The sequence below is a fragment of the Diabrotica virgifera genome, chromosome 4 (assembly GCF_917563875.1).
Source record: "Diabrotica virgifera virgifera chromosome 4, PGI_DIABVI_V3a".
Classification (NCBI taxonomy): domain Eukaryota; kingdom Metazoa; phylum Arthropoda; class Insecta; order Coleoptera; family Chrysomelidae; genus Diabrotica; species Diabrotica virgifera.
The window spans coordinates 167832605-167847500 of record NC_065446.1 but is presented as its reverse complement, the minus strand read 5'-3'; the positions used below and the strand labels follow the sequence as shown (position 1 = coordinate 167847500).

At 32.8% G+C, this 14896-nt stretch overlaps 1 protein-coding gene across 1 annotated transcript in view; it reads right to left on the bottom strand.

Moving 5' to 3' along the window:
• The window catches only part of LOC126883732 (sodium-dependent dopamine transporter-like), a 241325-nt gene that overhangs the window by 183105 nt on the left and 43324 nt on the right, over positions 1-14896 (bottom strand). The window contains exons 3-4 of the mRNA XM_050649395.1: positions 7196-7327; positions 7013-7075 (exon numbers count right to left, since the gene is read on the bottom strand). Coding sequence (XP_050505352.1) covers positions 7013-7075; positions 7196-7327 — 195 coding nt within the window. The remainder of the gene's footprint in view (positions 1-7012; positions 7076-7195; positions 7328-14896) is intronic.

The following is a 14896-nucleotide window of genomic DNA, read 5'->3' as shown; positions in this document are numbered from 1 at the left end:
CCCTGACCGATTTTCATCAGACAAAACAAACATTTTTTCACCTTGACTGAGTTTTTTACCAAAAAATAAACAATACTCTATACAACTGTACGTAATTTAGATTTACTGTGCGTATACAGTGCGCTGGAGTAAGTGTTACTCCCCTTATTAACTTATTTATTTTTAGCATATAAGCAAAACGCTCGGACAGGTCGATTTTTAAAATATTTATAGTATATTAGAGCATCAATGTTTCGTACTTTACGCGATGCCTCTTCAGGTGATGGGCATAACTTGATTTTTTTAAATAGGAAAATACATCATGTGACACCTCATTCAAAAGCATTTGAAATGCTGATTACAGAAATATATATTACTTTAATCCTTTTTGAGTGCGTAGGAGGAAAATTTCGGTCGAATTATTTTTAAATGCATTCATTTTTTTCGAATCATGAGAAAACTAATAAGTACAGTAAAACCTCGATATAACGGACCTCTATTTAACGGACTTCGGATATAACGGAAAAAAAAATCCCGCCCAATATGAAAAAAAGTCCCTGTATTTCCCAAAACGTCCCCAAAGAATTTCAATAAAATTTTTATTGTAGCATAATGCGGACACATTTCTAATTATAAAAAAAAGCAAATTTCAAAAGTGTGTACAAAACTTAAAATAAACGTTTTTTTATTTATTTTAAACCTATTTTTATACAACGGAGTTTCGGCTATAACGGACATCCCTTCCCCCCAATTAGTCCGTTATATCAAGGTTTTACTGTATTTTTAAAAAATTAAAACGCAGAATTAAATATTACAGTATTATCAATGGTTGAAAGTCCCTAAGAACTTCTATAATGTTTATTTTAATAAGTCCCAAGGGTTAAAATAAAGAGAAAATTTAGTCTGATTTTTAATTTCAAATATATCATTCAAAAGAAACTTTTTGTTTATTCTAAGGGACTTTCTGTCCTCGGTAAAAATGTAATCTTTCATTCTGCGTTTAGCTTTTTTAAAAATACTGATTAGTTTTCTCAGGATTCGAAAAAAATAAATGCGTTTAAAAAGAATTCCACCAAAATTTTACGCCTACGCTCTCAAAAAGGATTAACGTATTATACATTTTTTTTTTGGCATAGGCTTTTGCCATTCAGCCAGTCACAACTTTTTTAAGTTCTTCCTAAAGCAAAGAAAAGAAAGTAATTATCACTATACCTATTTGATTATCAGTAAGGAATAACATGGTTACTCGCTTCTCGTCTAGGGACCCATCAAGACATTAAATTAATACACAAACTAGACTGGGTCACGGAAAGAAGGTTTTAAACAAATGGGGTGAAACAAAGGTTACTAGTTTAACTGTGCTCACAAGTGAAGGTTACTTTTTGAAATGAATTCTGTTAAATAGTCATATACGGTTTTATTATTTAATGACAAAAGGTAGCAAATGTTATAGGGAGGAAGGATTTTATGTTTGATTAAATTTTTTATTAAGTCATCAGTTTGTTGTATATATTTTGTACATTCAAAGAAAATATGGTTTAAATCTGCTTCTTTTTGAAAATCTTCACATAAATTGGAACTTAAAATTCTAAGTTTTGCTAGATGGGCTGGATAACACGCGTGTCCAGATCTCATTCTGATAATAGATGTAATGTATCTACGTGGGACAGAGTAATTTTTAAACCAAAATTCACTCGGGATTGTGGGTTGTATCAGTGCATGTTGTGACTTGGAGTGTTGACTATATTCATAATATTCTTGTTTCCACTGTTTCTTTAGATCATTCTTGATTTTTATAAATAAATCTGGAATGCAGAGCTTATAATCTGTTTTCACACCAGAAGCAATGGCTTTCTTAGCTAATATATCTACATGCTCATTATACTCGAGCCCTATGTGAGCTTTAATCCACAAAAATCTAACTGTTCTTTGCTCATGGTGTAATTCAAAAATAATTTTTTTAATTAGAAGAATGTAAATATTTGTGTTTTTACTGGGTAAAAACATAGTCTCAATGGATAAAAGAACCGACAAAGAATCAGACGAAATTGTTGCGGAGCTGTCATTGGAACTCTTAAAATACTTTAATGCTTCATAAATTGCTATGGCTTCAGCAGTAAAAATTGAAAAATTATGATCCAGTGTAAACATGTTTTCTATACTTTTTGAGGGGATATAAAAAGCGCATCCAGTGCCAAAAGAAGACTTTGATGCATCTGTGTAAATAACTGTTGATTCTGGCCAGTTTTCTAATAAATTTCTTAAAATATTGAAGCTGATTGCAGTATTTACATGGTACCTTGGTTTAATTACCGTAATAGTTTGAAAAAAAGCATCAAAATCTTCAAAGTTTGAGCTGTTATATGTATGTGAGTTGGTGTAATCAGAATATGAGAGATTCCTAAAAGCCTCACAAAGTGGAGGGGAGTTCTTGTGGATCCAATATTTATTTATTAAATCTGCATTATTAAGTTTGCTAATATTGGAATAGAGAGAGGGGTTTCTATGACAAATATTAATCAGAAATTTTTGACTAAGATATTGTCTTCTATATCTCAATGGAAATTCGAGAGATTCAACATATAACGAATTGGTTGGAGTTGACTTCATAGTACCCAGGCAAATACGTAATATTGTATTTTGAAACACATCTATTTTTCCCAAGATATACTTAGCTGCTGAACCATACAAAACACATCCATAATCGATGATTGATTTTATGTACGATCGATAAAAAAGCAATGCCGTTTCTACATCGGCTCCCCACCAAGTTTTAGAAATTGCTTTAAGGAAATTTAATCCCTTGTTGCATCTGTTTAACATGAATTCGATGTGTAGCTTCCAAGTTAATTTACGGTCAAGAATCATCCCTAAATATTTAATTGAGGCACAGAAATTATACTCACGACTGCTTACGGTTATTTTGTCTATTTTTGGGAGATTATGTCTCGTGAAAATACATATACTGGATTTGCTCGGTGCTATTTCAAATCCATTTTCTTTGAACCAGCTATTAGAGAAGTCGTCCATTTTTTCTAAAATTTGTATGCACTTTTCGTATGATTTGGAAGATGAGTATATCAGAAAATCATCAGCATATTGTATTATATTAAAGCTGTTATTTACCATTGAAATATTGTGCAAGTCAGCTGTATACAGATTAAATAATAGAGGGCTTAAAACTGACCCCTGTGGAAGTCCTAGGTTATTATATCGAGGACCTATCAGTCTATTATTATTAGATCTCAGATAAATTTTTCTGCAAGTGTAAAAGTTGAGTATGGTTTTCGCTAATGCAGCTGGTATGTGAAAATTTCTAATCATTCTTTCCATTAGGATGTCAAGACACACACTATTATATGCACCTTCTATATCTTAACATATTGTAGGTAGATATGTATTATTGGTAAATGTATCCTGAATGTCTGTTACTAATGTAGCAATAGCGTCTATAGAACCACATCCTTTTTTGTATCCAAATTGAAATTCTGGAAGTAAGTTATTCCTATCTAACCACCATTCTAGTCTATGTTTGATCATTCGTTCTAATGTTTTTAGTAAACAAGACATAAGGGAAATGGGTCTGTACGAATCTGCTAAGTTGGAATTTTTACCTGGTTTGAGAATAGGAATAATAATTACTTCTTTAAATTCATAAATAACTGAATTATTAATAATTATGTCGTTAAATATATCTAATAAAAAGAGTTTAGCAATTTTAGGAAGAAACTGAATCATAGGATATTTAATATTGTCTAGTCCTGGGCTTGTGTTGCATCTGCTTTGAATGCATATTCTAACTCAGCAATTTTAAATGGTTCTAGTAAAAATTCCTTTTCATTATTTTTTGTAGTAGGTATTATAATTTCTCGTGGTTTAACAGATGGTGGTGCTATCTGGTCAAATAATTCTTCCTCTAATGTACTGTCAAAGCATTTTGTATTCGATATTGGTTTTCTGTTTATTTTCCTGGCTTGATTCTATAAGGATGATGATGGAGTATTTTTGTTAAGGGTGGAGACAAAATTTTTCCAACTTTGTTTTGCGATTGCTTTCAGTTTTTTCTTACCGTTTGCTATGGTCTCTTGGCATTTCAAATAGTTCTCAAAATTCGAATTGTGTTTATAATTTGAAAGTGATTCTTGTCTCTCACTGATGATTTTGTCACAATCTCTATTCCACCAGGGGGGAGGGGTTCGAATTTTGTTTTTAAAAGGTTTGTATCGTGGAATTGAAATTTCTGCTGCCTGGTTGATCCCATCTATTAAGAAATTGTATTTTTCTGATATATTTTCCATTTGGTATCGCTTATCAAAAAATTGTTCTACACAAGATGTATATAAATACCAGTTGGCCTTTTTTACGTTCCACTTGCTCGCGGGATTAATCTCCTCATTTTTATTCTGGCAATTTTTATAAAGTGTCAGGATAGACGGACCAGTTTATTTTACTAGTTAGTTCAGGCGAAACAAAAGTTACATCAATGGCTGAAGTATTTTGGTCAGGTCGGGTAAAAATAGTTGGTTGACCATTATTCATTACTATATAATCCAAGTCACCTGCAACTGTTATGAGTTGTTTTCCAACTGCGTCATTAAAAGTCGATCTCCAGATTGCATGATGTGCGTTGAAGTCTCCACCTATAATTGCTGGTTTACTGACTTCCGAAAAAATATTTTTCCAATCATCTATTGTGCTCTTACTTTTAGGTGATCTGTATATAGATAATATGCTTAATTCACTTTTTTCATATTTAATCTTTGTACCACAAACTTGAATATCCTTATTAAAATTACAATTTAAGTTGAATTCACTAAAAGAAATTGAATTATGAATTAATATACCCACACCGCCAAAACCATCTTGGCGATCATTTCTGATAAGATTGTAACCATTAAATCGATACTGCAAATTTCTTTTAAACCATGTTTCACTTAAGAGAAGAATATCTATTTTTTCTTTGTTTAAATAATTCATTAAGCTACCTTTATTGGCAACCGCAGATCTAGCATTCCATTGACTTATTTTAAAAGTATTTTTAAGAGACATTAAAATTTACTATTATCTACTTTATCCAATACTTGTTCTAAACCTGAAATTATTGTTTTATCGTCTATTGTTTTTATGTCTTCCAATGTACGAATGTTACTTAAAAGATTGATTATAAAAGATGACACACATTTAGCTAATTCATTTTTGTTGTCAGTTTTTCCATAGTTTGGTTTGTATGGGTTAGGAGGTAAGGGTTGTGAAGGTCCAAATGTGAATGGAAAAAGTGGTTGATGTGCTGGTGATTGCATAGGAGGGGTGTTGGCTTTTCTTTTCTTTGCTGTAGGAAGGTTTTCACTACTAGAAATAGTTTGACGGTGTGTTGAAAATTGGGTTTGTTTCATACTTATATTAGGCCGATTTAAAGAAACATTATTGTTATTTACAGGGAGTGTGGGAAATTCTTTATCATAACTTGAAAGAACAGAAAAAGGATTGTGACTGATTTGGCCGGAGAATGAATTTTCGCAATATAATTTTGCTTCTAAAAAGGTAGTTTTTGATCTATCATAATGGTCTTGATTTTCTTCTGCTTTTCATAAAAAGGGCAGTTTTTAGATATTGTTACATGGTTACTATTTTTACAGTGAATGCAAAACATACTTTTCTCACATTTATAATCTGGATTTTTTATTTCACCACACTGTATACAGGATTCCTGTGAGCTTTTACACTGCTTAGAGACGTGCCCAAATTTGAGGCACCGGTAACATTGAACAACCCTACCAACAAAATGCTCAACAGGAAAATAAACACGATTGAAAGCAACGAAACTGGGTAGAATATTTCCCTCAAAAGTAATGACTACAGTTTTCTTATCTACATATTCTATTGTACTTTCTTTTTGAATCCTACGTTTTGTTCTGTATATATTTAAAACTTTTGACGTGCATTCAATATTCTCTAAAAGATAATTAACATCAAACGTCGTATCCACGTCTCTTACCAACCCTTTCACTTCTAACAAGTGATTTGGTATATAAGCTCGCAAATTATGTTCTTTTAGAGACTTATTATTTACTAAGTTGTTAGCATCTAAACGAGAATTTAATAAAACTTTTATCCTATTCTTCCCAATACTGCGTATTTGCTGTATGTGAGTAAATTTTAACTTTTTAAATAATAAATCCCCTAAAACCATGGGGTGTAATCTTGATAAATTACTTAAATCACCAATTCTTTCAATATATACCCAGATATTATTTAAATTGTACTTATCTGACTGCAAATTAAATTGCTTTATCTCCTTTTCCTTGGACTGCAAATCATCTTTTTCCTGAGTTGTTTCACCACTAGTTTCCAATACACTATTTCCACTAGACACGTCCATATCAATTTCTTTCGTCAAAGAGGACGTCTTTAGATTTTTATCCCCCATTACGGGGTCTATTTATTTAAAAACACACAATTTATGTATTTATTTTTAAACGATCACCAAAACAAAAAGAAAAAACTAGAACTAATTAACAAGCTATTAAACCAAATACGATTACTACTAGACACGTCCGTATGGCTTAAAAGTATGCGGTAGAATGATACATTCTTGAAATCTGTATTTAAAAAGCTTTTAAATAAGGTGTCACATAATGTACTTTCCTATATAAAAAAAAATCAAAGTTATGCCTGTCACCTGAAGAGGGATTGTGTAAAGTTTGAAACATTGATGCTATAATATACTGTGATTATTTTAAAAATCGACCTGTCCGAGCGTTTTGCTTATGTGCTAAAAATAAATAAGTTAATAAGGGGGGGTAACACTTATTCCAGCGCACTGTATGTATTTTTTCATGTTTTTGCTATTATAATGGAGTTTATCTGTAAGTATAACTTGTTTAATTAATTTTTACCATCTAAGCCGGATTTTCGATAAGTCGGATTAATCGGGACCGCGGCCGATTTACTGTAGTAAAATTATAAAAATATTTGTTTTTTGCATTTTTTTTAGTTTTAGTACACAAATACTGTTAGTTTGTTAAAAACTTACCAAGTATCACATTGTAATAAAACGATACATAAAATGACACCAAAACAGCGCAAAATCCAACACCTGGAAATTAAAAACATTCAGATTTCTACTAAAGTTAAATAAAAGTAAAATTAATTTTTAATTTACACGACTTTCCTAGTTTTTAGAAGATCGTAGAATTAAATATTAAATATTACTTACCTTTAAATAAAGGACATATTCGCCATAAACTGACAGGTCCTTGTCTATAAAACTGACCAAGTATAAGTTCCATATAAAATAATGGAACAGCTCCAAACACTAACATTAAGGAATATGGTATTAAGAATGCACCTACAACAAAGGAAACATAATTGAGAATTATGTTACATAAACATACAAAGTGACAAAATCATTCAATCCATCTTTTTGTTGTGATCATTCAATTCATCATGTACTTATGATCAACATAAATAATAATTATAGAAATACGATGATAAATGAGTCCGCTAGATGCAAAACTTTGTATTTACTGTATAAGTCAAACTGAGATATTTGCAAAAAATTGGTAACTTTTGCAAAAAACCTTTGATTTAATAAATGGTATTTTTTTGTAATAGACAAATACTTTATTAGATAAAATATAATAATTTTTTTCTTAGAAAGTTATTGTGTTTGCTCGGAAAGGAAAAAAAATTAAAAATACAGTGGAACCCCGATAAGTCTGCCTCCGATAACCCGGAATAGTATGGTATAACTAGACCCAAACCCAGACATCCAAAGTGAAAGTTATCCTCCAACGCCAAATTATTCTATATGGTCCACATAATGTTCAGAAAAAAGTCACACCATTTTGAGCGTCGGGTTTGGGGGGGGGGGGAGGGGGGAGAAATCGGTAAATTCGTAGTTTTTTCGTAAATATTTTTAAAACTTTACGATTTAGCATAAACAACCTTTTATATAAAAATGATCTACATTAAATTTTAAATAAAAAAGGCCCTATGCATAATCCTTCTAAAATGAACGGTTTCAAAATTATTGAGGTAGTATAGTATAATTGGTCCAAAAAAAGACCTAAACTAAAAATCCAAAGTAAAAGATTTCCTACAACACCAAATTGTTCTATATGGTCCACATATTGTTCCGTAAAAAGTTACACCATTTTGAGCGTCCGGTTTGGGGGCAGATGGGGGGGAAATCGGTAAATTAGTAGTATTTTTAGGTTTTTCGTCAATATTCCTAAAACTATGCTTTAGCGTAAACAATGTTCCATGCAAAAATGTTCTACATAAAATTTAAAACAAAAAAGGTCTGACACATAATTGTTATAAAATCAACAGTTCCAGAGTTACGGAGGGTGAAATGTGGAGGTTTTCGATACTTTTTATATTTTCGGGCAATTCCCTACTGATTTTCTTTAACAGGATTGTGTTTTATAAATCGAATTTGCTATTTCAGTGGACGATGGTATGTTAGTGATAAGCCCTCGAAGAAACGTCAACGTCACCACCCAAAATTATCATTAATTTCCCAAGAAATATAAAAAGTATCGAAAACCTCAAATTTTCACCCTCCGTAACTCTGGAACCGTTGATTTTATAACAATTATGTATAGGACCTTTTTTGTTTTAAATTTTATGTATAACATTTTGTATAGAACATTGTTTACGTTAAAGTATAATTTTAGAAATATTGACGAAAAACTTTAAAAAACTACGAATTTACCGATTTCTCCCCCTTCTCCCCCCAAACCGGACGCTCAAAATGGTGTAACTTTTGCTGAACCATATGTGGACCATATAGAACAATTTGGTGTAGGAGGAAAACTTTTATTTTGGATGTCTGGGTTAGCCCTTTTTTTGGACCAATTATACTATACTACCTCCGAAACTTTGCAACCGTTCATTATGCATAGGATCTTTTTTATTTCAAATTTAATGTAGAATATTTTTGTATACAGGGTTATTCATGCTAAACCGCACAGTTTTTGAAATATTGACGAAAAACTTAAAAAACTACGAATTTACCGATTTCTTCCCCCTCTCCCCCCCCAAACCCGACGCTCAAAATGGTGTGACTTTTTTCTGAACATTATGTGGACCATTTAGAACAATTTGGTTTAGAAGGATAACTTTTACTTTGGATGTCTGGGTTATGCCATCTTTTGGATCAATTCTATCAAACTAGAAGTCCGGCAAACCAGCTCCGATTTTTATCAGACAAAACAGACATTTTTTAGCTTTGAGTTTTGTACCAAGAAATGAACAATACTATATACAACTGTACGTAATTTAGATGTACTTTAGATATGTATTTAATTTTTTGCAACTATAATGGGGCTTATCTGTAAGTATACCTTATTTTATTTATTTTTACCGTATACTCTCGGAAAAATGATCAATCGTGCAAAAAATTGTCTTTTTGCACCATTGATAATTTTTGACTGTTTACCGTGACAGATTTTACGTCACTAGGTCACATTTACTAGCAACTCGACGGTAAGTAATCCAACTCGACGGTAAGTACTCCAACTCGACGGTAAGTAATTCACTTACCGTCGAGTTAAAAAATCTCTTAATTTTAATTTATTTTTTGAAAGAATAAAGAAAACTAACGAATTATTTATTAATATTGAAACTTATGGTACAATTTGTTAAATTATTTAATGAAATCCCACTTGTTTGGGCTGTGGTTTCACTTCTAACAGAAACTCCTGCAGAATCGCATACATTAGTAGTATTACTCTCTCTCTCCTGTCGTTTCCCCATTACTGAGGATCGTGATTTCTTCCAATATTCCTAACAATGTTTCTCCATTGGTCTCTATCTTCAGCTGCTCTAAGAGCTGCGCAGAATGAGTTTCCAGCTGAATGCTTTATTTGGTCAGACCATCTAGTTGGTGATCGTCCTCTTGATCTTCTCCCCGGAACGTTTCCAGAAACAATTAATCTCTCCAAACTGTCGTCACATCTGCGAACTACGTGACCAAAGAATTGCCGAATTCGTTGCAGACATATTGTGGACAGCCTTTTTTTAATATTGAGTTGGTTTAGAATGGAAACGTTTGTCCTATGAGCTGTCCAAGGTATGCGCAGCATTCTTCTCCAGCACCACATCTCAAAGGCATCAATTTTTTGGCGCTCGCATGCGCGAAGAGTCCAAGTCTCTGCTCCGTATAGAAATATTGAGAATACAAGGGCATTCACCAGTCTCATCTTGATATTTTGAGAGATAGATCTGTCTTTCCAAACTTTAGTTAGGCGACTCATCGCATTTTTTGCCATACCAATACGTCTCCGAACTTCTGCTTCACAGTTACCATCGTTAGTTATACTAGACCCGAGATAGACATAGGTGTTTACTATCTGGTATTCCTGTAATATGTTAGTCAGTTGAATAGTCTCAAATCTGTCGACCACCATTATTTTTGTCTTAGCTTTATTGATTTTCAGACCAACTCTATTGCTTTCGTACTCAACTCTTCGCAGAAGATCAAACATTTCTTGCTCATTTGCTGCTATAAGTGTAGTGTCATCAGCAAATCTTAAATTGGAGATTTTCTTACCAGCTACTGTTACTCCACCGGCCCATCCTTCTAAAACCATCCTCATGACATGTTCACCATAAATGTTAAATAAGTCAGGTGACAACACGCATCCTTGTCTAACACCTCTCTCGGTCTTGAATTGGTTTGAGAACTTCTGATCTAGTCGTACTGTCGCTATATTAGACTGGTATAGATTTTTAATAAGTGTCACCAGGTGCATTGGTGCTCCCATTTCTATTAAAATTGACCACAGATTTATCCAGCTTACACAATCAAATGCCTTTTGGTAGTCAACGAAGCATATAATCATAGGTACTTGAAATTCTCTAGACTTTTCAATGAGTTGTCTCAGGTTCAGGATTTGTTCCCTTGTACCTTTACCCTTTACAAACCCCGCTTGTTCCTGAGGTATTTGGTAATATAGATAGGTTTTTAATCTGTTTTTGATGATATGCAACAAGATTTTACTAGCATGTGTTATTAGTGACAGTGTGCGGTAGTTTTCACATCTGGTAGTAGTTCCTTTTTTGTATAGTGGGATATAAATTGAGGTACACCAATCAGATGGCCATTTTCCTGAATTCCAAACAGCGACACAGATAGAACGGATGATATGTAATCTTTTGTCACCTAGTAACTGTAGTATTTCACATGGTATTGAATCAATGCCTGGGGATTTATTTCCCTTTAGTGATTTAATTGCATCTTTGACTTCAGCGAGTAAGACAGTAGGTTCTCTAGGGCAGTCAGAAGGCCACTGATTTTCTGCTGATACCTCGTTATTTTTATATAGCTCGCCACAGTAGTTTCGCCATGTTTCCAATATTTCATCAGTATCGGTCTTTAAATTGCCTTCCTTATCTATTACAGACCACGTTTGAGGTTTAAACTCTCTGGTAAGGAGTTTGATCTTCTGGAATAAGTCACTCGGTTCATTTCGACAGCCATGTCCCTCTATCTCTCTGCATATTTGAGAGATGTAATCAGCTTTATCTTTGCGGCACTGTTTTCTGATTTCTCTCGATAACGCTCTGTATTCATCGTTTGTTCCGTATCTAGTTTTATGTGCTTTTCTGCGTTGAATCACAGTCCACGTATTATCGGGTATCCATGGCTTACGGCCAGTGGAAACCGCTGCCTCACAGTCTTTTGCAGCCTCGATTACCTTATCTTTGAGATAGATCCAAGTGCTCTCAGGGTCATTATCTACTTGGTCTAAAGAAAGAGCATCTTCTAGGTTTTGTCGGAAGTCATTGATTTTTGATGGACTTAGAAACATGACTTTTCTCTGGGGTCTTAAAAGTAGTATTACTAGTATTGCACAATATTTTTTCGGCAAAATCTATTTTATTTTGAAGAGAATCTTCTACATAGCTTTCTGCCACTGTCGATGAACGCCAACCTCCATGACGCTTTAATCCGAGGACATCAACACCTTTATTAGCCAAAAGCGTTGCTGATGTTCTCCTGAACGAATGGCCAGTATAAATAGTTCTCGAGATTAGGCAAATTTAAGAATTTGGCAATTTGAGAAGGCCAGCCCCCGATTGTCCCTTTCCCTATTACTTGAGCACAACATTTTCCTTTGGCGTATCTTAAGAACAAATGATTTGATTTTACTTTTAATTGACGAAGTTTTATATACTTTTGCAGAATTTCTAAATTTGGAATTTTATCGTCTGGTTTATTAACGACTGTAAAATTACGCTGGATGTTCGTTTTTGTATTGGGTACTTTTAAAATCCTTAAACCATCGGTTTGTTGGATGTCATTCATAGTAATATTATATAATTCTTCTCTTCTACAGGCACCAGATATTCCCAATATCATTGCGACCTACAAATTATGAAAAAATCTTCATTAGAATATTTCTTTTACCTAAACTAGCTTATATTACCTTGTGAACTAGAAATTCTTCATCCGGTGCTTCCATCAGAAATTTTTCAAATTGCTCCCGTGTAATAATGCTCGCTTTCTTAGGCCTATAGCCAACATTTTTGCTCTTCAAATACGCGATCAAAGTTGAAAACTTGGAAATATCAATGCCATCATAAAGAAAAACGGTGGATTTAATCATTGAATATTCTGCCCAGAGGCTTCCAGAAGCTTTCAACTGAATTCTTAAATTCTTGCCTTCGCACCATTTTTTAAAACTTTGGTAGGTATTTTGATAACGGATTTTGGATTTTTCGGGAATACTTGCGGAACACCCTTCTCCCAAGCCCATTCAATTTCTTCAAATTCACTTTCGCTCATATTTTAATTTATAATAATCAAAATTGTAATTAAAATTATTGACAACTAAATAAAAACTCAATTCTCCATTGTTGTTATGCACCCTAGTTAATACCTAACAACCAAAGGATCTATTGTGATAAAATGAATGAAACTAGTCAATATGACGAAAATGTTTAATTTTATAATTTATAATGGTATCAATCGTGCAAAAAACGTTATAAGCATATCGAACGTTAAGGGTAACCGATCTCAGACAATAATTGGAGTCGTGCCTCCGCTCCTCCTCCAAACAATTGTCTTCGATTGGTATAAAACCCTTACCGTCCTCCATACTTAATATACTATAAACTATTATAATAAGTAAACAAATATGTATATTCGTCGTTTTCAGTTGATCACATTTCCCGTCAAAAAATATTTAAAAATTCGTTCAATCGGAATAATTCCGTCTAAAGTTATATCGCCTAATATCGCGTGTAGAAACACCTCGAATAGGGAAAATTGGATCCGAACTGCACGAGAAAATACCTAGAAGCAAAGAATTCAAAGAATTCTCCTGAAGTGAGTTTTTATTGACGTGAAGCTCAACATCTGAGAGACTCGGAGATGGCTCTAAGGGTAAATAGCATAGTATTACCTTCAAGTCATACGTCACTTATTGATAAGAAGTACATTGAACTTTGGTAGATATTCATATATGATTTTATTACAATGTATTTCCTTAGAGTATGTAAGATATTATAGTACGTAATTATTATTCGGTCACCATTAATAATTTCTATACAGAATTAGCTAATAGCTAAACTGCTTCTTAAAAAATTAGATAGATAAGTTTTCAATAAAATAATTATTATCTCCAACACGAAACTCTTTTCTCTTACGACCGAGCAAGTTCGGAAAAGCGACACCTGGTTTCATAGCTGAGCAACAGTTTTAGCACTTTTAATTATATTGGCCAATTACATTAGTCCTGGTTGCTGGATAATTGTTAAGGCCATAGCCCAACAAAATTATAAGAATAAAAAGTAAGATTTAGGTTATGGTATTAACCCTTAACTTGGCGGTGTGTACTCCAGGATACGTTATTTATTCAAATTAATTTCTCTATATATACGTAAAGTTGCCGCGAGATTTTAAACGTACCCTCTCCATAAAGCATTCGCCTAACCAATAAATTAATTTGAATGTCATACACAGAGATTTCCACCAATGAGAGAGCGTTTTATGTAAGCGTGCTCAAAATGGCTTTCAAAGAAGGTGTTACTTTGTGTCATTCGGAAAGTAAATTCATTTTTTAAATGTTTTGAACTATTATATGAATTGGTAAACTATAATTCTAGATAATTAGGCCTGCAACAAACCATCGTATAAAATAATATTCAGGATTTGTTTATAAACAAACAGATAGGATCAGTTTGAAAAGTAGTATCTCTGAAAATACATTGCCAGGTTAGCGGCAATTTAGATAGTATCCTTGAATATACATTGGCAGGTACTGATGAAAATTGAATGAGTATCTTTTTGGATACATTACCCGGTATACGGACAAATACTAACTGTTTCTTATTAGCTACTTTGCCCATTAGAGGATTAACAGAAAAGTGATAAAAACATTTGGTATATTATGTAGAATGTCCCGTCAATATTTTTTGAATACAGTATGTTTTCATATTATGTATTGAATTCTATTTTTTATATATTAGGTATATACAGTGCGTCTATAAAGTAACGCACAAATTCATTATTATCTAAATAAACAATATTATTAGAAATTCCCGAAACAGATCGATTTTTATTTTTAAATTACTATTTTTTGGCATAATACTAGTGACGTCATCCATCTGGAGGCATTATCGATAACACCGAAAAACAAGATTCGTAGTCACGTCCAGAATATACCTGGGGAAGATGTCAGAAAAGATCTTTTCGGACACTTTCCAACTTTTACAACCAAAGGATGATCCTGTAACTGTTGCAAAGGACAAACAGCAATGAGTTGTACAAAATGTAGGGCGAGATTATGTTTTATGTAGGGCGAGATTATTATTATGTTTTTAGGATTTTCATAATAACTAAATTTTGTAATTGTTTAACTATGTACTTATAATTACTTTTTACTTTTATTTTTTGAGTGTTATT